This window comes from Chelonoidis abingdonii, chromosome 4 (assembly GCF_003597395.2).
Source record: "Chelonoidis abingdonii isolate Lonesome George chromosome 4, CheloAbing_2.0, whole genome shotgun sequence".
Taxonomy (NCBI): Eukaryota; Metazoa; Chordata; order Testudines; family Testudinidae; genus Chelonoidis; species Chelonoidis abingdonii.
In genome coordinates this window covers 23,906,862-23,930,409 of record NC_133772.1, presented here as the reverse complement: position 1 = coordinate 23,930,409, position 23,548 = coordinate 23,906,862, and the positions used below count along the sequence as shown (strand labels likewise).

Sequence of the window (23,548 nt, the reverse complement as noted above, 5' to 3'; positions counted from 1 at the left end):
TGGGGCTCCTTCCTCTGATGCAAGTGCCTCAAACCTCAGGGTCTGATCACCAGCTACAATAAAAGGAGCAACTGGAGGGACACTGAGGGGCTCTGCCAGCTTCTGGCAAATGCAGAGCCACCCAGGACAGGGAGGGAACAGCCGCTGTCTGCAAGGACATAGCAGAGCCTCCCAGAGAAATAACACTGCTTCCTCCATGTTGCCACACAAAAGGAAGCAAACTGCCCAGCTTTGGCAGAGCTGCTGCCACTTCCCAGGGCTGGGGCCTAGAGCTGTTCAAACCCCCACCTGGGAGCGTGCTCTCAACCAGAACACAGGCCAGGCCGTGGTGGGGCATGGAGTGGATGAGCCCCACCAATGAGGTGGAGAAGAGGGGACCCTGTGCTGGAAGATGGATGGGTGCAGCAGGGCTGGGGGGAATGAGGGAGATGGGACCCAATCTAGTGAGTGAGGAGTCAGAGGGGCCCCCCCTTGTGCAGGATCCATCACCCTTTCCCCCCCCCAGCACTGAAAGAAAATACCCTGCTGTCAGTGGGTGAATCCCCTCCCCTGCCCACTCTCCCAAGCCATCAGACAGCACCTGGGCTCTTAGCGGGAGGCAAGGAGCAGGGGCCCCTGGGCTGACAGCCCACAGTATGCGACCCAGCACCTGGGGGCAGGGAGCAGGCATGCACAGGAACCAGGTCTCTATAGCCCTGAGAGATGGAAGGCCACCAGTGGCTACCAGAGCACAGCAAGGACCACCATGGTCCCTGCCTCGTTAGGACCCCTGTGCTGTGCAGCCCGTGGGCCCTGGGATCTCACCCCCTGGCAGGAAAACACTTGCTAGTGCTTAGCATGAGGGATAAAGCCACCTGTAGCATGGGGACTGGGTCTAGCCACCAGGCAGAATACAAATGACAAAGTGTTTAATAAAACTAAATCTGTGCCAGTGAGCGAGGGGGCCACGAGGGTTCGCACCAGCCGGGGGATGGAGCCTCAGGCAGGCCCAGAAGTGCAGCTCCAATGGGGAGCGGCCTCCTGGATCACTGGGACGGATACAGCAGAGCTGAGGAAGTGGCACGAGGCCCTGCTGCCTGCGTCTCTCTGGGACAAGCCGCTAGGTCCGCCCTGGCTCAGAAGCCAGGATCTTCTTGACGTAGTTCTGGACGTTGACGTGCAGCTGAGGGGCCGTGGCTGAGAAAGTCTCCACAGCCAGCGCCCGGGCGGACTCTGAGCCGCTCCACATGGCACGGTAGATGGGGAGGGTGTATTTCTGCTTCCCCTGCAAGGCACAAATCGCAAAGGCCATATGGAGGTTAGGACCTAGAAGACACGACTGGAGCCATGAATTACAGTGCTCTGCATAGGAACCGCTCTGTCACTAAGGCTGGAGAAGAATTTCCCATAGAACCTCTGCGTTAACACGCCCACAGCTCCCTGAGACAGTCCCCCTTCCAACCGACATCCCCCAGGCTTGACCTCAGCCAGAAATGCTGCACACAGAAAACGTTAGCCAAATCCAAGTGTGTAACGTCTGGAAAGCATACACGTGGGTGTGCAAACACACCTGGGTGTGCTCGTGCAGAACCAGTTTTCCCCATGTAACAAACTCTAACCCCCCGTCTTTTAGAAGTGGGCAACAGAAAATGGCAGAATTACAAGAGCAAGTGACCTGGACAGTCCTTGCTCAGGACTAGCACCTTTGGAAGGTTTGCAAACAGGTTAGAAGAGTGAGAGCAGACAGAGAGGGCAGCACCTGTTTGTACAAGAACCTACAGCCCCCTCTCTCAGGTAGTTCCTAAACCCCATGAAATTCTGTCCCGCTCAGCTCTTCCCACACTTAAAAAAACCTGGTGGCACATAAGCACTGGAGTCAGGAAAATGCAGTTATGGGTCCAATGGCACTCATCCATGCTGCATGTACACCCCACTGTCTATCGCTGCTCTCTCTTCTTCAATGTGCTCTCCGTTTCTGGCCTCAATTCAGCAAAAACATTAAGCACGTGCTGACTTTAAGCAGCACGTGCTTAAATCCCACTGACTGCAAAGGGGTTTAGGGAAGTGCTTGTGGCCTTAAATGTACGCCTAAAACCAAAGACAACGTGCAACAGGGCTCCGGGCAGAACAGGGCGTTCCCTGTAACGCTGCATGTGGTGCTAAAGCAGGGCTTGGTCTTTGGTTGATGCACTCGCAGCCCCACGGAGCTGGCAACGGCATTACCCACAAACCTGGCTGTGAAGGAAGTCCTTGACTTTGCCAAACTCGGGCTCGTGATTGTTCTTGAGGACAATCTGGCACCAGCGGAGGCGCAGCTCGGCGTTCTGCGCTTTGGAGATCTTCGGATACATCTCACTCAGCTTCGCCACGTTTGCTGGTAAGTGAACAGCAGGCGTGTCAGCCCAGCCAGACTCAGACACACGGAAACTAGCATCATTAGCACTTACTCGGGTACAGTCAGCAAGAACAAGCTGAAAATGCCACTGGTTGCAACTCAGCAAAGCTGCACGCACGTGGTCCAGGCACCATGTGCCTTCAAAGAGATGGTGAAAGTTTAACAGAGCACACGCCCAAGGCACACAGAGTCAGGACATGTCACTAACGAGTCATCGAACAAAGATTTCCTCCACACTCCATACCAGAGACACGAGCATGTTGCAGCCAGTGGGCCTGGTGTAATCATTGCTAAGCCAAAGCAAGAGGCACTCAGCAGGTTACATCAGGCATTCAGACTCAGCGGTGGCGGGGAGGGGGGAGAAAGGTTCACAAGCAAAGGAGCCAATGACTGCACACACTTCACAGCTGGCTCTGGCAGGCAGAGGGACCAGAGCTCTGGAGAGATGGAGACCAGTACACAGCAGTGAACGCAGGGTGCTTCCTTGGGGGTGAAGTTCTGCTATCCCAACTTGCAGTCAGTCATTTCTCTCTTTGATCCTAGGCAGGTGGCAAGGCCCCAACACACAGCCCTGATCTTCCCTCCCCACTCAGTTATTGAAGAGATGGTGGCATCTCCCCGAAAGCAAAACTAAAGCCCAGCCACTGGACTCCCATCGTGGGACAGGTTGGCTGAACTGGCTCTTGGTGCATGCACCCCTGGCTGCAGCAAGGTTGGAGGCACGTTGCCTGGCGCATGTCTCCCCACCTAACTGACTGTACTGGAAGTCGCTGGTGCTAGTACCCAGCATGCTTCTACACCGTGGTAGGGTTTGCATTAAGGCTTCACTGCTTTACAGAGCCCACCGGTTGTACCCAACTCACGCCCTGCCCAGAGGAGGTTACTGGTCCTTACTGTCTGGCAAAGGGGATTTCTGCAAGATCTTATCCAGGAAGAAGACGAGCTGGTAGGTTTTCCAGGCAGAGATGTCCACAGCTTTGATCGCCTCCATGTTCAAAATGCTGGCTGCCCAGAGTTCTGCCAGCTCCTCTGCTGGCTTCATGAGCGTCTCTCCCGGGGAAAGGTCAGGCAGGTAAGGGGGCCAGCCGGGTGTGTTCAGCCACCGATCAAACTCAAAGCCTGCAGCGGAGAAGAGGAGAGAAGAAGCTGGACTCATCACTCAAGCCACCTCCCAAAATAAGCATGCTCAGAGCAGGCAGGAGCTGCAGTGGAGCTGGATTCTGTCGCATGCCAGTGTGCCCAAGCGGTCGCACAGAGCAACAGCAAACACAGGAGAAGTTGAGAATGGAGAGATTGGTTTCTAAGCTCCATCTCCTTGGTAAAACTGCATCGTGGGAGTGCTACAGTTATCATCTCTCATTGCCTAAACTGTGCTGAGCTTACAAGTGACTGTGTTAACAGCCTGGGATCTGAGAGTCAAGCTGAGTTCTTTCTATCTAACGCATCATCCCATGTAACAGGTTCTATCCTATGTCACCCCCCTGAAAGCAATGGGAATGCGCGGATCTGCGAAAGGTGTTACTGAAACCCTAATTAGTTATTAGTTCTGTGGATGACGTCTTATTACCCCAGTTCTAATCAGAAGGGCGAGGGGGAGGAGGGCAGGAAGCAAGTGGACTTAGTCCTGGAATCAGCCCTCTGTGGGGAAAGCTGAGGCAGTGCATTAGCATCTGGCAAATAAATGCAAGAGTACACAGCAGTGAGCATGTAAAACAGAGTAACACCTGACTGGTAGGGCCAGAGTAGCAGGGCTCAATTTTAAGGAGAGGGAAAAGTAATAACGGTCCTGTCCTTAGCTCCGCCCATAACCCATCAATGGGCATCTGAGTTAACATCCCATTGAGATGAAGGGACAGCTCCCATGTTGGATTGATCGTTTCAGGCTCTCTGCAAATTCAGGCCAGCATTTCTGCTTTGGCTACATGCCACTTCCATTTTGAAGGTTTCTTTGGCACCATGGGTTTGTAGCCAGCTATGCTCCTGAAGGTATCTGGCCATACGCTAAATAAGGGATAGGTGTGGATTAAGGCACTAAGGCAAAAGCCTACATGTTTCAAGCCCATCAAGACAACAGGCCATGGACCCTAGTTTGTTTGGCTACACTAAAGATGGGACCTAAGTAACCCAAAATGACCCTATATCACAAAACATCACAAGATAGAGTCGTGTTATAAATATGTAGGTAACCACAAGATGCCAGTTTATACCAGCCTTAGATATTTTAAGTTAGGAACATCCACAGATGTCCAATCACACGAATGCCATGGTAACTCATTGGTGTACATGCTAATAAACTTGAGGGAAAGTCCCAGTAACCTACGGGCAAAGGGCACCCCAACATTAGTAGGGTGAGGGAATACAGATAAGGAAAAGGGGCTAAAATCCATAGCTAGAGATACAGCTACAGGTGCTAGATAAGAAACTAAACTTTAAAAAAAAATAAAAGTGAAGCTGAGATTCTGGAGAAGGCGGGGGCAGCCTCAGGCAGTGCTGGGTCACTGACCTGGTCCAATTCGAGCCTTGGAGAAGGGGCAATCGGAACAAGCTGCAGTTGCTGGTTACTACTGAGTCCCATATGAAGGTTTCTCTCTGGTTTTGGTGAGTCCCCAGCACTTGGGACAAGGAAGCGGCGGCTCTTCAGTGCCTGGAAGGAGATCTGAGACTTGACAGCAATACTGACCTGGAATGGTGGCCACGCCTTTCTTCTTCAGCTCCGGGAAGTACTCCAGAAAGAACTCCAGGGCGTCGTCAGCCATGATACTCTGGAACTTGAACTGGTTCACGTAGGCCTGCAGGGACAGGGTGCTCATACTTACGCTCCACGAAGGCAAGACCAGCGCAGACCCACAGGGCTTAAGTCAAATTACTTTAAACAATTCTGTTTCCACTTCCAGTTGTTAATTGGACCCCCAGCCTCTCCCCCCCTCACATTTAGCCAATTCCTGCCCATTCTGACGGCCCTGGCGCACACAGGGAAGCTCCGTGACAGGGTTCTCTAATCCCCACATCCCAACCTTGGCCAATTCCTTTTATTTCCTGAGGTGACAGTCACCAGCAGCCCCCCTATGCTGGGAGAAATGAGGCCAGCTGTTTGGCATTGAAGCCTGCTCCCCCCTCCCAACCGCGTGCATATGTGTTGGCAACTATGGCTGAAAGATGCCCAGCTGGTCATCTTGTTCCCCCTCCTCTTCCTTCCAGCCTAGTCTCATGGTTTTTTCCCCACATCTAGTCTTTTCTCAAGTACTTGCCCCCTCCCCGCAACCCCCCATGTGCCTGGCCACTGACTCTCAATCTTCTGTTCTGTTCCCTTCATTCCCTCCTGTATCCCATTCTCTTGCCCTCCTCTCTAAATCCTACTCACCATCACTAGAGTGCTTCCCAGACATCAGCTCACCAGGCCCCTAAGCCCCATGTGCGGGGATGGCCTTTTATCCACATTGTACAGGGGGAAACAAGACATGACGCAGGAGCTGGAATTAGAATACAGACGCCCTATACTCTCTGCCCTGCACTGTCCCGTACTTAGCCCACAAGAACATGCTTCCCCATGCCCTGAGTGGCCTTTGACACTAATAGTAAAGGGCTCTATAGCATTCATCACCATATAATTTTGACAGGTTCCCACACTCCTTTTCTGCTTTATGTCCCACCTTCCGGTCTCATTTTTGGGTGTGTTCACATTTCCCATCGTGTCATTTTGAATTATTTTTTTTTGTTATTGTTTTTATGGGGAGCATTAGGACTGCTTGGATGTGTGTTTCAGAATGGCATTTTCCTGAACCAATTTGCACACAACTTTCATAAAGTTCTTTCTACCGTTTTTCTAGACAAATGTTGAAGGCTTTATGTAAAAAGAGGTAACGTAATCCTGGCACAAAACTAAAACACAAATAAGGACATCTGTTAAATTTAGATACATTTTGTAAATAAAGAAATCTATATGCATGCTCCTTTTGACTGGTGTTTTAAAAGTTTATGTATTAAAATTTTACTTGGTTTTACAGCATTTACATTTTTAAATAAGTTAGGAAAGAAAAAGGATGTGGCAGAGAAATAGCATTTTTAGCTCTGATAAAAAGTATGTTTTCCATAAGCTAGTTTTTCATTTGTCAACCTGTGTTTTATATAAAGCATGTAAATCTAAAGCTCTCTTTACAGTTCATAAGTAATAAGTTTTTAGAGCAGTTTTCCATTAGGCAAAACTTTTTAAAAAATCAAGAACACTTTAAAAAAAATTTGGTGTATTGCTACAAAAACTTGGGGTATGTACAGCATTTGTCTTTTCTTTTATTTGTTTGAGAGATACATTTTTGAAACAGTCCAATGGTCAATTACCTCTTGGCGCATTATGATTGGTTCAGGAAAACGCAATTCTATGACATGTCTAAAGAATAGCTTCTGATTGGCACAGCCAAGAGGTGTGGCTTGTTCAAGGCTGACCTGGAATTACTGGCATTTGACTAGTGACAGTCACAGGCTTCTCTCTGCCACTTGGTCAGTGACACAGGCTCTCTTCTCCTCCTGTTTTAAAACCTTCTCTGCAGCTTCTCACTCTGTTACCAGCTGAAAGGTTTTTGCTTTTCTTGGCTGTTCTACAGCCTCTCTCTCACTTTGTGTCTTGTTTACCCCCCATTTTCTCTAAAAGTTCTATTACCAATATTTAATGTCTTTATTTAACGTCTTACAATTATTTTTCTCTAAAGACATCTGGCATTCAGACTATTTCAAAATAACCTAAACACATACAAATATTTTCCTCCTAAAAGAAAAATTTGTCTTATTTGTCTTAACACTTTACTCCTGTTTACTAAACTTTATGCAAAAGGGCCTTAATATGCATAAAGCCTATTTTGTTCTGAAGAGACTTCTCTTTTTTCCCCTCTATCCTTAAAACTTTTTAAATGTTTCTAAATGTGAAACACAAGCAATCCTAATACTCCCCCTAATTTTTTTTTTAAATTGAAATGGCTGCCACAGCAAAAGTGTGCGTGTCCAAAAATGACTCTGCAGGGCAGGATACAAAGCAAAGAGAGAGCCTGGAAACCTGTCAAAATCATTAGGTGACAGATGCTATAGAACCCTTTACTACTGAAGCCAGAGGCTGCACTGACTGCTCAGGAGAGGTGCTAACTCAGCTGCCCAGTGGCACTAGTCCCATTGCCAGCCAGACCATGCTGCGCAAGGCCTGGGTTTTCGTTCTCTGAATATTAAGAGCCATCAGCTGAAGCTCTCATTCAGTTTTCCTGATAGATTCCAGGCTAATGTGTGGGTCTGGGGGGATGAGAGCATCTAACGCAGGGAAAAGTCCTTGACCTGAGACCTTCCTGCTCCAGACTGCTCGGCTTTAAGCACCCACAACTTCAAACTGTACTAAAGGAATTTTCTTCAAGCTTGGCTTGCTTTGTACATCTTCTCAAGATCTAATCAAACCACATTTAACGAGTGCTGCTTACTGTATAAGCTAGTACAATGTGGAAGGTATGAAGAGACTCCATAAGTCAAGGGTATGGCTACACTCGAAACTTCAAAGCGCTGCCGCGGGAGCGCTGCCATGGCAGCGCTTTGAAGTTTCGAGTGTGGTCGCAGTGCCAGCGCTGGGAGAGAGCTCTCAGCTGCACGTACTCCACCTCCTCATGGGGATTAGCTTGCAGCGCTAGGAGATCACAACCGAGCGAGAAAGTTGCAGCGCTGTAAAACGCCAGTGTAGCCATGGCCCAAGGCATTAAAACCTAAACTGGCCTTCAGTCTTAACTATGTTTCCTCACTTCAAGCGCTTGGGTTCTCATACTGAACATTAATGCTAGGTTTGCAACCTGCAGTTCTGATCTATACAGGGCTTCAGGTAACCCAGGAGAGTCCCAGCCCAAGGCAGAAGGGACAGCTTTGGTCTTGGGGATGGTGGCATTATTTGCAAGCTCAGAAAGTACCAAGAACCTGTGATGCTCTCACTTATGTACCAACAGGCAGGAAAGAAGCCTTGCTAACAAACACGCTAGAGGGAGTGAGTTTCCCTGCCTCCAAGCCCTGTGCATCCCTGCACATAGAGCTCCTTAGGCAGAAGCCAGCAAACCCACACCCCGTACCTGCAAGAAAGCATCAAACTTGCTCTGGTCTCCCACGAGGTGCGCCAGGTAGGACACAAAACAGTAGCCCTTCTCATAGGGGGTCTCGTTGTAAGTGTCATCAGGGTCAACGCCTAGTGGGTCAAAGACATGACAGGGGCCTGAGCTTTACGAAAGAAACCACCATTTAAAACAAACTCTTCCAATTTACTTAGATTCCTATTCTTCAACCCCAGAAGCTGCCCCTCACCTCCAACATGAAGCACAAAAGGGCAGTGGCCTCTGACCCCTCCACCCAGCACCGCCCTGGTTCAGATCCGAACCACCCTGTGTAATTCATGGAGACATACAGGGAATGCTATGCACAGTAGACTTTCCCCCTGCTCATCCACTGCCTCAATCCTCCTAGAGACCAGCCACCTTCTTTGCTAGGGATGCAACCAAGAAGGCACAGAAATTTACTCAGTTACATGTGATTACGGAGAAAGCTGAGGATGCAGCCAGGCTGCTATTATAAATGTGCTTTTCAGTCCCTGGCCAGAAACCTCTTCTTCGCCTGGAGACTGGCAGATCACTCTCAAGCCAGCTGAGTTTTTTTTTTTTTTTGGGGGGGGGGGGGGGCTCGCAAAGTTTGAAGGAAATTGATCACACCGATTCTCAGTACAGAATAAAAATTCACCCTTATTTCAAATTTTAACAAGAGCACCTTGTTTGTTTATCTGGAACTCTGAAGTGGCTGAGCTCCAAAACCTCAGGCTTTATGGACACTCAAAGTTTTCATGATGCTTTAACTTCATGAAAACTGGCACATCGCCTTGCAAAGGGAAGGTAAAAATATTGAGGTTGTTTTGCTAACTGCATGTTCTTCTATCAACCGCTGCCTGTCATTCAGTGCTATGAATGTCAGGGCTACTCAAAGCTTTTATCTAAAACAAGAGTAAAGGCACAGCATAAAAAAAAACCAGGTGTTTAACCCATGTTTAAGGCACTCATGTAAGAGTGGCCTGATTTTCAGAATTGCTGAGCACCCACAGCTGTGACGGATGTCAACGGCCTTCAGAAAATCCAGGGCACTTCTTGCGGTGCCTAACCTGAGACATCCACTGTGTAAATTCTGGTTCATCTATAGCCTCTTCCTTTAAATTTGCCTTCAGTATATAAACTTACTACTAAGGCTTGGGACTTTGATCACGCCTACGGTACTCTGTAAATAACAGGACCAGACTTCAAAGAGAAACTGCTGAGCTTCAGTTCATCTGCAAATATGACACCACCGGCTCAGGATTAAACAAAGACTGTAAATGGCTAGCCAACTACAAAAGCAGTTTCTCCTCCCTTGGTGTTCGCCCTTCAACTGCTAGAAGAGGGCCTGATTGAATCCTCCCTGATTGAACTAACCTTGTTATCTCCAGCCTATCCTTGCTTGCATATATATACCTGCCTCTGGAAATTTCTACTACATGCATCCAATGAAGTGGGTATTCACCCACGAAAGCTCATGCTCCAATACGTCTGTTAGTCTATAAGGTGTCACAGGACTCTTTGCTGCGTTTATAAATAACACTGTTACTAATAAGTAGCCTTCATGTTAAACAGTAGCAAGATGATTGGACTATACCGATGAATGTTGATAGCCGCACTGTACGCAATCTATATGCCGCTTTATAGTCTATTCTCGACACACCCTAGTTATTGCAATCCTTAAGCACTATTACTGTAGATGCAGAGACCTGTATCCCCCACCGGGTACTCTGCAGTGGGGTATTGGAGATAGCACAGACCTGGCTCGATTTTCACCCTGAGCTTGTTTAGAGGGTGATCTTCTCCCGTGTTGTCCATGTGTTGGCGCAGCAGGGCCCTTCCTGTGGCTGCTTCAAGGCAGGTGTAAGCAGCACCTGATGAGAAGACGACAGAGACTTGGCATTGAGAAACTGCACTTTCCCATCAGAGCCGGGGAGGAAGGCAAACTGCCCTCTAAAGTTCCTTCGGGGCTGCCCCTACTTCAAAGGCCAGCAAGAGGGCAAAGCAATCACTGCTCCTGGAGCAGAAGCATAGCTAATTCAGAGAGAGAGAGCTAGAGGAAGAAGAAATCAGTGCAGCGAAGGGGTGTACCGTGGTTTTTCGGGGCATGTGCTGCCTGCTATGACTGCCTGCCAGGGTCAAGCAACCTTACAAACTAGAGGAGCTCTGCCCTGCCAGCTTTGTGCTTTGGAATGAAGATCTAGGAGTGAGTCCTTCACAGAGTATCTCTTGAGAGCCCCGGCCTTCCCAAGACTCAGCCACAAGGCCAGCCTCCACCACTTGTTTGAAAGGTACTTTTAGAAGTCACTAGACAACTACACCAAAATGCTGACCTGTAGAATTTACCTACATGTGTTTTACTGAGGGCAAGGAAAGAGTGAACTGAGAAGAAAGAATTTTCTTACACTGCAAATGAAGCATTCTGAAACAAACATTTGGAAAAGCGAGTGTGCCCCCATCACCAGTTAAATTTACAGCTGCCACCTGACAGAATTATGCAAACATCTCAAGTTAGAAGGTCTAATCTCTTACAGTGTGACCAGGAAAAAGTGTGTTTGTGCCAAACCGGTTTAAATCTTTTGATACATAAATAAAAATACCACCTAGCTCATAAGTAGCTCATTTCCATGGCATTTGCGTTAAACAGGTGTTAACTAAAGACTCAAAGAATCTGAATAAAGATCACACCCCCATCTCAGCCAGGTTTTACTTCCTTCATGTCTGGCTATCCCCCACCACGCTCCAGCAGCTCACAGCAGACAAGACTGGAATTTCTAATCTATACAAAAGGTAGAAAAAGCCTCTTTTAAAAAAAGCAGAAAAGACAGTCCAACCCCTTTCCTCCCCCAGTCACCCTACACGACCCTATCACGTCTCAGATATTTTAGGAGCCGGTGCAGATCCCCAGACGCTGCCATGAAATGTGTCAAGCTACAGAACGTAGGCCTGGCCCAGCCCTCTGATCTGTGCAGCACTGAGCACTAGTGACATCAATAGGCCTCCAGCCAGGGCACAGCTCTGCCTGCAGAGGCTGGATGGCAGGACTGGGTCCTTGCAGCAGAGGCCAGGGGCTGGGCCCTCACCATAGACGACGGTGGAGATCCTCCTCTGGGCGTACATGGTGAAGCCCTCGTTCAGCCAGAACTCGCCCCAGTTGGCGTTGGTGACCAGATTGCCAAACCAGCTGTGGGAGATCTCATGGATGACGACGTCCACCAGGGAGCGGTCTCCAGCCAACAGGCAGGGGGTCACGAAGGTGATGCAGGGGTTCTCCATCCCGCCGAAGGGGAAAGAAGGCGGCATGAAGAGAATGTCGTATCTAGGGAAGGCAGGCAGAGTGGTCAGTAAGGAACCATCTCCCCCATCCCCGGAGAGCGCCCGGGTGACTCTCCCTCCCCAGCCCTAACGTGAAGACTGAGTGAGGCACCTGAAGGAACCGAAGCCATCCAGAGCACCCCAGTGCCCTCCAATCAGGTGAGCCGTACCTGCCCCAAACATATGGTCCAAAGAGCTTCTCCCCCACCGCCAGGAATTCTTCGATCACACCATCGTACTCCTTCCTGGCTGCCTCGATCAGACAGGGCTCAGCCCACACACGACTCCTAGGGAGAGCGAAGAAACAATCCTGATTGCAACAAAGACAGGGCAGACTGAGCCTCGCCCTTCCCAAGAGTGCTGCACGGTAACTCAGTTAGGAGAGCTGGTATGATTCTAACCTGTGTGGAAGGCTGACACCCCAAACCCAGCCTTGGAACCAACTCAGCCCCACTCCTCCTCCCCACCCCCAGCCCCAACATCAGCACACTTCTGCCTGCTCAGTTCCACATCTGCTGTTGCTGCTGGCGACTCTCCTCTGCAGTGAGAACTACAGCTCAGCAAACAGACTCTATACAACATGCTGCCAAACACACAAGGGAAAGGAAAAACCTAACACGAGGAAACGTGCTTGCTCCAAGCTGTCTGCAACCAGGGTCTTGTAAGAACATGGCTTCTAGATGGAAGCGTGACATTCAAGTTGACTAGGCTCCTGGGTCTGAAGCTTGCAGGCTTCATGTGGTTACGAGAAATGGTTATTGGGGGAGGTCTAAGTCTAGGTCGAATATTAAGAAACACTATTTCACTAGGAGGGTGGTGAAGCACTGGAATGGATTCCCTAGGGAGGTGATGGAATCTCCTTCCTTAGAGGTTTTTAAGGTCAGGCTTGACAAAGCCCTGACTGGGATGATTTAGCTGGGAATTGGTCCTGCTTTGAGCAGGGGGTTGGACTAGATGACCTCCTGAGATCCCTTCCAACCCTGATCTTCTATGATTCTATTAGAATTCATAAGGCTTCCTGCAGCCTCCACATTGTCCACAGGTCTTTAGCCCCCTAGGATGGACGTGATGCATGGTAGGGAGAGGATGGGGGAAAAAAATCAAAGCTAAGTTTTAAAGACATTTCACTTGCTGTCAAGCTCCTCAAAGCCCCAAGGGACTCAATCCCCCAATAACCAGAACAGCTCTATCCTCATCTCTGTGCCTACTACCTCCTCCAGGTCATTAATAGATGTAACAATCCCCACCCCGAAGCTCCAGAGCCGCACGCTGGAGAACTCACCCCATTCCAAGGCCTTGTCCTTGCCAACAAGTTGTCCAGCTTTCTCTATACTGATCATTGGTACAATCTCCTCTCATGTGGGCACAATCATACCAATGTTAAGTGTTTATCCTGGGGTAGCTTATTCCCATAGGGGAAGGGAAATAAGCTATATCTGTATTAATGTCAGTAAAATCATGCCCTAACCGACAGAGTTACACCATCACAAAAGCTGAGCAGAAACCAACCCTAGAGGAAAGCCTTTCCTGTAACCACTTATCTCAGCCACCGCACCCTCTGGTCATTTGTTTTCCCAGCATAGCAAAGGACCTTTTGGAAAATGCACACAAGTTATCACTTTGATCGACGCTGTCACTGACTCATAGGGTGCCGATGGGGACAGTGGCATGGCCGCTGGTTGACTATCTGGTTACCCTTATCCCAGTGTATTGTTCAAATCTTTGTTTACGCTCCTTTGCCTGGGAACCCAGGTTAGAGTCACCAGACTATCCACCAGCATCGCCAACAGCTCTGTTTTTTTCTTAAAAGGAGACACCTCTTCCATTAGCTCTCTTTTCTCAGTAAGTAGCCACAGTCTGGGGATTCACAGCAAAGCTTAAGCTAGCTCAGTACTTTCTTTCCTTCAGAAGCCTTAGGCAACGTGCTCAGACTCCGGTGATTTACAGATCTATGGTCAGGCTTGACAAAGTCCTGGCTGGGATGATTTAGTTGGGGATTGGTCCATCCTGCTTTGAGCAGGGGGTGGGACTAGATGACCTCCAGAGGTCCCTTCCAACCCTGATATTCCATGATAGTGCAGCTTGCTTTCTAACTTCCTTGCATATTAAGGAGACCTTCCCAAATTTCATTTGAAAAATGCCTGACTAGGCCCGGCCTGCCATCACTCTCTACTACAAAAAAAAAGTTAAGGCATTTTGCTGAATGTGTAGAACTGGGAAGTTTTAACAGTTAATGGACTTTCAACCAAAGAAGAATGAAGGTCTGGCCATATACGAGGCTAATGAGACATTTACTGCAGGTGTTGTTAATTTAATCTTTAGTCCTTAATAACAAGGCTCAAGCAAGGTTTGAAGTCACACTCAATGATTTTTTCTGGTCCATGAATCTATGAATTAAAGGAGCTAGAAAAAAAAATGGGGGACTTATTCCCCTTAAGCAGGAGTGGCCAGACTCCCGTGTGCCCGGGACCCAACAGTATATATGTTTTAAGAGCCCTCTGCGTAGGTGACTTTGGGGAACACATTCAAAGCAAGGTACAGAGCTGGACAACAGGGCTCAGGAGTGCAATTCCACAGCACCACTTTGAAGCTGCATTCCCCTCTGCCCAGAAAGGAGAAAAAAAAACTTGCCCAGGACAAGGAATGAGAGGTGATCCGTAATGAGATAATCTGGGGCATACTAAAAGCCACAGATGCACTACTCAGACTGGAGAGGTATAATCTGCTACTGTCTTTTGATTTTAGGGGTTACGAAGTCCCCTGCTGAGCATGAGAATTGATAACCTGCTAACGACTGGCAGAGCAGCAACAAAGTTTTAGATGACTAGGTTGGTTTTGACCCAGATTTATAGTAACAAAGAACCCACAGTTAATTCTATTCTCATGCAAGACTCTCTGGGCTCATGAATGGCTGGCAGGACAGGGTGCAGACATGCTGCAAGACAGATAGTGTGGAAAAGACAGCTATCAGGGGAACACCACAGTGCATGGGAGCCTAGAGTGGAGAGTTTTACCCAGTGTTCACACAGAGTTGAGGCAGGGGAAGAGCTCCCCTCAAACACGGGGATGGATAGTAGATATGCTCGTTAGGGAGGCAAACCCTTCAGACCTAAGCTATAACCAAGGCAACAAGCTTTGTTATAACTGAATGCATGATCCTCCTCCTGTGAATAAGAGGGCAGCCTCTTACCGAGGTCCGACTTCAGCAGAAACTATGTCGCCGACAGCCAAGGCGATCAGGTAGGACGGGATTGGCTGGGACATCTTGAAGGTGAACGTGTTGTCTTTCTCCTGCTTCTCCCAGGTGGTGGCACTCATCACAGCTGTGAAGCCTTCAGGGACCTAGCAACAGAGACACTTGTAAACAGCCTCCATCAGGGCAGGCAGGGTCACACTGCACACATTAGGGGTGGATTTGAGCTAACTTGACTGCTTTGTGACCAGGATGAGTATTCCCAGAATCAAGCTCCCATCAACAATGCTCCTGCTACCTGGATCTCAAACCCCTTTTAATGCAGGGGAAAGCATTCAGGCTTCTCCTGACACACAAGTGGAGGCAAAGGGGGTGGCTCCCTTAGGACCACCACCACAAAGGAGGATAATTTACAGAACTCCGAATACGAGGGTTCGGAGAACCTGTCCAGCTCCACACGCAGCACAAGCTTTGCGCCACTGTGTTATCACATGGACATATCCTGACCCATTTTAACGTTCCCATTTATAACAGTCAGCCCTTCCCCACCCAAAATCCTGAGCGTAACATACCCTGGGGGAAAAGGGCACAGCCCAGGGCTTTTGTTCTTTTATTTATTTTTCAGGACACTTTTAAAACACACCTCTCTCTTGAATCCTCTGTGGGTTCCTTTCATCCCCAGTAATCTTATCACTGTCTCCTCTACCTGTGCTGCTGTCCCGTCTCCTGTGTTATATCGTAAACCGTCAGAGAGACTCTTGCACTGTTTTGTTAAGTGCCTCATGCACTTGCAGTGCTGCCTAAGACCCTACATAAATAAGATTTGTTGCTCCAATTTCAACTAAGGTGGGTGCCTTGCAGGCAGGCAATAACAGAGCAGCAGGTAAAGAAGCACCTGCCTTGCAGTGAGCTGCATTTAAATGTGTGATCAAAGTTCTTCCCCATCCCTTCTGTAGGTAATTAAGGTATGGCTACACTTGGAATTTCAAAGCAAGTGAGAGTGTGGTCGGAGTGGCAGCGCTGGGAGAGAGCTCTCCCAGCACTGCATGTAAACCACATCCTCTACGGGTGTAGCGTGCAGCACTGGGAGCCGCGCTCCCAGCGCTGCCGCCCTGATTACACTGACGCTTTACAGCGCTGTATCTTGCAGCGCTCAGGGGGGTGTTTTTTCACACCCCTGAGCGCAAAAGTTGCAGCGCTGTAAAGTGTGCGTGTAGCCATATCCAGTTGGCAGTGATCAAAAGAGAACTCAGAGTGATGGACCCAACAGCAGCCACAGCCGCTGGCCTCCTGGTGTGTGCTGAATGCAGTATTTCAGGCTGAGGAGTTAACCTCTATCTTGATATATTAGCAATGCTGGCTGAGTTATTGGAAACAAACTCTCAGCTACCACCTTTCAGTAAAAAACAGACATGAGAATCACGGACGTTGGTTAAACATGTAAAACATGTAAAAGTATTAGAATCACATTAGGAGGATAAAAGGTAATACTGCACTACCATTGCCAAGTACAATAAAAGAAAGCCAGCTCCAGGTTGGGCAAAGACGAGGAGGAAGTATCACAGTTTTTCAACCACAAAGGGATGCGTCTGTAACAAAAACTCCTCCCGAACTGAAACAAAAAATAGCCTTGAAGATTGCACAAGTTTTTATGGCTGTCGTAGTCCCTTTTCTGTTATTGAGCGTCCAACTTTTCCGACAAGCTAGCTAAGGCCAGGCTACAATGCACCCAGTCAAAAGCAGGCAGCAGGAGAACTGCTAGACACAGTTCCTGACGCTGGCTTGAAGGTGGAAGCACACACCGAACTGCATGGAGAAGCAGTTACATTAATACAAACTGTATGGAGTAACGTGCGCAGTGATAACGAACTGGGTGCAGATAGGGAAAACGGTGGTTATGCATAAGCAGTTCACACTGGAAGCAATGAGAAAACTGGAAAGTACTGTGCTACACTGGCAAGAAAAGGCAAGGCATTTACAAATGAACGGTACGGTTGTGTTGTTAAGAGCTGCCTGACAATGAGAAAAAGATGCAAAATACAAGAAGTGATTCGGAACAAGATGACGACACTTGGTTACATATGGATGTGTAGGACATTGGCTAAATCCACTCGGACAAGACCTTAAACCACATGCTTTGATGACACATGGTGCAGATTTACAAAAGTACTTTCGTAATCACTATCAGCCTCGTTAAAAGAATGCCAAGGATCTGTAAAACCTCAAGTCCCCGGGGACGCACAATGGAACAGTCAACCAATATGGATGGAAATATATGTTAAAAATCGGTCACATCTCAGGATTGCGAGTGATCTTGATGCAGAACTTGAAGACTGAGTCATCAGTATAAATAATAATTAAGAGATTTACTGAAAAGCAAAGAACTTGATCGGTCAGTTGAACTCAGCTGCTATGGCACTTGACACACTCCAAAGGGACCCTTTAAGAACGATGCTGCATGTGAATATGGTGGCTCTACTGATAAATGAAGATTTGTGCTTCTGCTCTGTGTAGTACACAAAGATTTCAGGAGGCACTTACCCATGTACACGCTGGCCAACCTCCTTCATCTAAAACATGCAGAGAAGAAATTGTCAACTGAACAAAAACAAAAAAAAAAAATGCAAGGCAGTGGTTGCTCAGCAAAAATCCCAAGTTTCTGCCATATTTACTTATATTTAAAGTAAAAACTCCAAAAATCAACATCTTCAGACGCTATCAAGGAAAACATTTCCTCTAACAGAGTGGAAAAAATCTAAAGAATGCTGATATCCCATCTGACTTCATAGAACTGGGGGTGTGGCAATTGCATCAGTGTCCTGCAAGTTCAACAAGCATAGGACAATTTTTTTCCAGCTTTGGATACATCCATTCAGAACTGAGGAACAGGCTCAGTGGATCCACTGCATTGGTCTTCTGTGACAGACTGCTGCATGGTGAAATGGACCAGGACTGGTAATCAGCAATTCCGCATGCTTCTGATTGCTTAATGCTTCGAGCCTTCTCTGCATTACTGTTGTTCTCATCAGTGAATGTTTTTGACTTTTGTTTGTATGACAGTGAAAACTGAAATGAGTCATGACATGTATAACTTCATTGAGAAAATACCAAACCAAAATATGCAGAGCCATTCCAACGTCTGTATTATAATTACATATATTAGTATTCGTACAACCCTGAATTAATCTCTAAACCTACTGCCCAGTGGAACCACAATTTGAATACGTAATACGTGGTGAGGATTAATGAAACAGTTTTTAAAATAATGAGTTCTTCTCAGTGCAGTAAAAAAACCATTTTACTGGGTAAAAACCACCTCTGCTAAATATCATACCATCCCTGCCCCTCTACCACGCCATTCTGGTTCCTCCCTGGATATAGGACACTGCCCTGATATTCCAAGACTTCTGCGAGATTGGCCCTGGGTACCAGAGAGAACCATCTCTCTCACGACAATCACGACCACCCATAACAGCTGTGCCCCACAGGAACCATGCATAGGTTTCAGCACACAATCAGCACTTTAAATTCACTTTCCCTCAATAACGCACATGAACAAAGCTCAAAATCCCCTATAAACCAATCAAGCTACTTCTCTATGTGCTGGGAGGAAGCCAGTTTGTTTCTATTTTTTAAATGTTTGGAAGACACTCGTCCCATCACAAAGGGCCAGTGAGAGATTTGTTAACACTAACTTAACTGCATTTGCCCATACATATTTTGGATCGAGTACCACTGTGTAAAAGATTCAGCACTCTCCCCTCTATAAGATGGAAGAGCTTGCAATACGCTGACTCCAAACCCACTCCCAGCCAGAGGTGCTCTAGCAAAACCAAGGAAGACCAGACTTGACATGCTGGTTATTTCTAAACTTAAAGAGAAAAAACAATGCCTCTGCCATCAGAAAAGACATCTCCTTCCACCCCCTCACCCCAAAAGCCCTTTCAGGCCCTTCTTTATTCATTTAAAAAGCGAGAGAGACTCAAAGCACAATTGTTTTATTCAAGTGTCCTTTGCAGGTCACTTTTAAGGAGGGATCAGAAGGTAACTGTGTTATGCTTGGCAAACAAGGAGCAGGAGCAGCACATGCTGGGAGCAGCATGACATGACAGAGTCCACATGGAGGACTCTGACCAACGGGCTCTGCATGAGGATCAGGGCCTTTCGGCTGTGCTGAATCTCAGACATAGGTGACAAACATTCACAGCACTTCCCAAAGTTCTGTTTTAATACAGTTAGCTGGCTGAAGAGACAGCTTACTAAGATTTCTCCTTCCAATGCCTAGAAACGGATGCCCTCTTGATAAATGAATTTTCTATCCTAAATACAGTTTGCACAACGATCTATTTCACACACACATGCCTTTCCTGCTTACCTTTACAGTGGCTGAATATGTACTTTTAACTGCAGGGGTGTCAAAACACGGGAAAAAACTTCTATTGAGAACAGCCTGGCCTTGTGTGTACATATAAGGCTTTTGCTTCCCTGCTGTCTGCTCTGGAGTGAGCCAACAAACCTGATGAGAGACAAGAGACAGCTCCAGGTGAGGGATGGGAGACTTTACCTGGATTTTTGCAGAACAGGTGCTTTTCATTGCTGGAGTGTGAAAGCCGGGGAAAAAGGACCTGTTGAGCACAGGAAAGCCAGAGGTATAAAGGAAAGGCTTCTCCTTCTGGGCTGTTTGGAAAGAGTCCAGCCAGGACATCTGGAGCAGCAGGAAGAATAAGGAGAGGGAAAGTCAGTAAAAAAATCAAACAAGAGTAAGTTAGACTCGCTCATTCTACCAGCATCACTACAGCCATATAATGATACTCCATTTCCCTGCGTAGTCAAACCCCACTAAGTAGTTTAAGGAAGCTGTAAATTGATCAAGCTCTCCCCGGGATGTACAGCCCACACCCAGGCCTTATCTCCACTAGAAAGGGTTTGGCAGCACAAATATACATGTATTAGCCACACTGGCAAACTGCCCTAGTGGGGAGACAGCTCATAGCAGCAAGAGTTTTTTTGTTGGTTTAAATTCTCCCTGCTCCCGAAATGAAACGAGCTATAGCAGTAAATGGACTTCAGCACATCAGTGATTTTCCCAGGGAGGCGCTAGGCCTGATCTACACTAGAAAGTTTTACTGGCAGGAGTGTGCAAAAAAATCATACCCTCCCAAATGACAGCTCTACTGGCAAAAGCCCTAAGGTAGGTGCAAGTTACACTAGCAAACGAATCCTTTTTCCAGTACACTTATTTTATTTGAGGAACAAGCATAAGGTACGTCTCCCCTAGAGCGGACAGCCAGCTTGCTATACCGGCAAACCCTGTTCAGTGCAGACAAGGCCTAAGAACCACTCAGATGTACAATATGCTTTAAGAAAACAAAACAAGAAGTAAGCTTAGTAAGGGGTATTATTCTGGGCTGACTTCTGATTTCATTTACTCTTGTGTAAACCTAGATTAACTCTACTGAAATCAGAGAAGTTCCTCCAAATTTAGGCCGGCGTGATCAAGAGCCTGCCTCAGTGAGACTGAAATCCCCCTTTGAATCCAGATGGGCAGAAATTAGACAATAGAAGTGAAAAATCTAAAAAACAAAAAAAAAATGGCTAAGACTCCTACGAAATCAGCTGCTTCTCTCAACTCTGACCACGAAGACAGGAGCTCAACATTTACAAAGCCTCTTGCTTTTGACCAAGCTGGAAACAGGCAGTTACTCTCAGGCTCACACATGCTGCCACAGCATTTCCACTTCCTGCCCCAAACTAGGAAGCAAAAAGACGCAAAAAAGCAAATGAATCAGCAGTTATTGCTGGCCCTCCAAGCATAAGCACGGGTTTGGATCCGCTCCTCTCTCATTCCAGCTGGGTGGCTCTTTCCTAGCCATGAAGTTTTTATTCTCAGCATTTATCATTCAGAATTACTACAGCTCATCCATTTGTATTAGCTCTTTTCTCACAAACAACTTGAAGGCCTTCATTTAACTGTTGAAAGAAGCCAGGTTGCTGGGTGGGTCTGGGATAAATAAGCCAACAAAATAACCCTGAGTCCTGTTCTTTGCAGGGACAGAGACACTTTCACTTTAACTCTTGACAAATGCAAGACTCTGGCACTTCTATTCTCTAAAAGGCAGATCATCGCAGCACATTTCCTTGAGCAGACCCAGCCTTCTGGAGGCAGGTAACACCCCACTCCCTTCCTGCCCAAGGATTGGGTGGGGTTTGGAAAAAGGGTTATGAGATTGCTACCGGGAAATTAAACTTGCTAGACAAGGCTGGAACCAGAAAGCTTGTCAGTGATCCCAGACTGCAAACGCACAGAAAGTAACAGGACCCTTCAGCTGGGAGCAGTTTGGGCCTGGTCCCAGGGGGAATCAGACGCTCAAGAGAAACCAAAACTGAAGTTCTTGCTGAGGGTTACTATCAATTAGTGTTTCCTAGCAGGGGATTGAGTTCATGGGCTGGAACTCGTCCACACTCCATTCTTTGGGAACCTGTCGCTGCCTAGATTTACCAAAAGGAGGTGATTCATTGTAATCAGGGTTAGCATCACTGGAGCCTGAGCTAGGGACTTGAAGAGAGCACAAGGGGATGGGAAAGGGTAGTTTCCTCCTCCCCTGCTTTGCTTTCTCTGATCTCTAGCTTCAACCTTGAATAATACAGAACTTCCACCCTCCTGCCTGGCCACACTCTGCCAGTCCTGACCAAGCAAACTCACCACCCTGCAGCTAAATACGTGCAAAGAGGCTACACTGGAGAAAGGGCACACCTCCCCCCTTACCCACAATTCCTTCTCTCCCACCTACCCGCCACTTTACATAATCTTGCTGTCACCCTGACCTTTCAGGCATATGTTTGCAAGTCACACCTTTAAATATGGCTATCCTGGTTCCCCCTCACCACCCCTTTCAGGCCTCGATCACTCCCTTTTCTCACTGCAGCTCCTTGCTTTCCAGATCTCTATCCTCCAACAACCTCATAGGAGCCAAGCTAAATCACACTTTGGACTTGGCTCCAGATCCCTCCTCTACTCTTCTTTCAAGCCAGACTGGTCACTGCCTCACACCCAGTGTCGTCATTTACTCCAGTGCATACTGTGGGCCAAACACTGCCACACCACTGTCTGGGACGTGTTTTGCACCCACTTTGCACTGCTGTAAACAGTGCCGCTCGGTACAGGGAGCTATGAATTCAGCCTTTGGTATCTACATCCCCTCTGCTCTGCCATGAGCCAGCTGCTGGCAGTGCAGGAGCTTTCCCCTCTAAAGTGCCTGCCACCTGCAAGCCAGGAGCTTTCAGGGAGAAAGTCTGAGACAAAACAGGTGGGCAGCACCTTAGCGACTGGGGAGACTGACAGATTGGAGATCTTTCCCCAGGGAGGAAAGGCAAGGCAAAGAAATTAGGATGGAGGAGGCCCAGGGTCAGGGTGCAGGGCAGCAAGTGGACTAGAGGATAGGCAGCGGGGGAGTGGGGGTAGCAAAGGAACTAGGAAGACTCAGAGATGCAGCAAGGGGACTGTGGGATCAGAAGTCTAGGGGAGCAGCAAAGGGTCACAGTGGAGGTCAGCAAGGAAATCAGGAAGTCAGAAGCTCAGGGAGGCAGTGAGGGGTCAGTATAGGGGGCAGCAAAGGGACTAGAGGGCAGGGATCCCAGGGCCCAGCAAGGGGTCAGGGGAGCAGCAAGGAGACTACGGGACAAGCTTGGAGGGCAGTCAGGGAACTCAGTGACAGGGACCCCAGGGTCCAGTGAGGGGCCAGGGGGCAGTGAGGGGACTAGGGGGCAGGGACCCAAGGGGCCAGGGGGCAGCAAGGGGACTGGGGGGCAGCCAGGGAACTCAGGGGCAGGGACCCCAGGGCCTAGTGAGGGGTCAGGGGGTACAAGCGAAGACGAGAAGTTGGGCCAGGGAGGGGGGACGCAAGCGAGATGAGAGGTTTGGGGGGCAGGGAGCCAGAGGACAGCATCAGACTAGGGAACAGGCTGGAGGGTGCAAGCGAGGGAACTTAGGGGCAAGGACTCAAGGCCCAGCGAGGGGACTAGGGGCAGAGACCCCGGACCCAGTGAGGACTAGCAGCCTGCCCCGGCGGCGCACGACTCCCCCCGGCCCGTCGCCCGTGAGTTGTACGATGTTCCAGCGCCAGGCACTTCCCCCGGCGCGCACGCGGCCGGGCAGGAAGCGCGCAGCGCCGAGCCGTAGTACGGCGAAGGGAGCGCTCTCTGACGCGCAGCGGCCGCGGAGTCCCCGTCGGCGGCCCGCCAGCCCCACGCACGCGCACGGCCAGGCTGGGGGTGCGAGTCCAGGCATCACTCGGCCGCGCCCGTCCACGACAGGCAGCAGCCGCTCCATGCCGGGTCCTGAGCGCCTCCAGCTGCCCGGGCCCGGCGGGCCCGAAGGCCACGCGCAGCGCCAGGTGCAGGTGCTGCAGCTCGAAGCTACTCCCGCGCTGCAGGCGGAGGCCACGTCCTGTGCACTGCCGCCCCACCGCCCTGCTCGCCACTCGAGGCTACTAGGGTGCCCGGGAGGCTCGAGGTGGAAGAAAGGGCGGCCCGCGGCGAGTTGATGGGGCGGACCGCGCCGGGCGGAGCCCGGCCCTCGCACGT

At 48.8% G+C, this 23,548-nt stretch overlaps 1 protein-coding gene across 1 annotated transcript; it reads right to left on the bottom strand.

Moving 5' to 3' along the window:
• Nucleotides 1-893: 893 nt before the first annotated feature.
• On the bottom strand, nt 894-23,086 carry RNPEP (arginyl aminopeptidase). Its single transcript, XM_075064956.1, has 11 exons — nt 23,047-23,086; nt 19,341-19,482; nt 14,963-15,114; nt 11,943-12,059; nt 11,541-11,776; nt 10,218-10,331; nt 8,458-8,570; nt 5,055-5,163; nt 3,269-3,493; nt 2,211-2,353; nt 894-1,264 (listed from the first exon to the last, which is right to left on the bottom strand). The coding sequence occupies exons 2-11, from the start codon at nt 19,431-19,433 to the stop codon at nt 1,100-1,102; spliced, it is 1,467 nt and encodes a 488-aa protein (XP_074921057.1). The 5' UTR covers nt 19,434-19,482; nt 23,047-23,086; the 3' UTR covers nt 894-1,099.
• Between the last annotated feature and the right edge of the window lie 462 nt (nt 23,087-23,548).

Excerpts from the sequence above, each read along its gene's own strand:
- RNPEP (XM_075064956.1), bottom strand. The coding sequence starts at position 19,433 with ATGTACACACAAGGCCAGGCTGTTCTCAATAGAAGTTTTTTCCCGTGT. Across the intron at positions 11,777-11,942 it reads GGACCATATGTTTGGGGCAG|ATACGACATTCTCTTCATGC; the intron begins GTACGGCTCACC and ends TGCCTTCCCTAG. Across the intron at positions 8,571-10,217 it reads CAGGGTGAAAATCGAGCCAG|GCGTTGACCCTGATGACACT; the intron begins GTCTGTGCTATC and ends TTGACCCACTAG.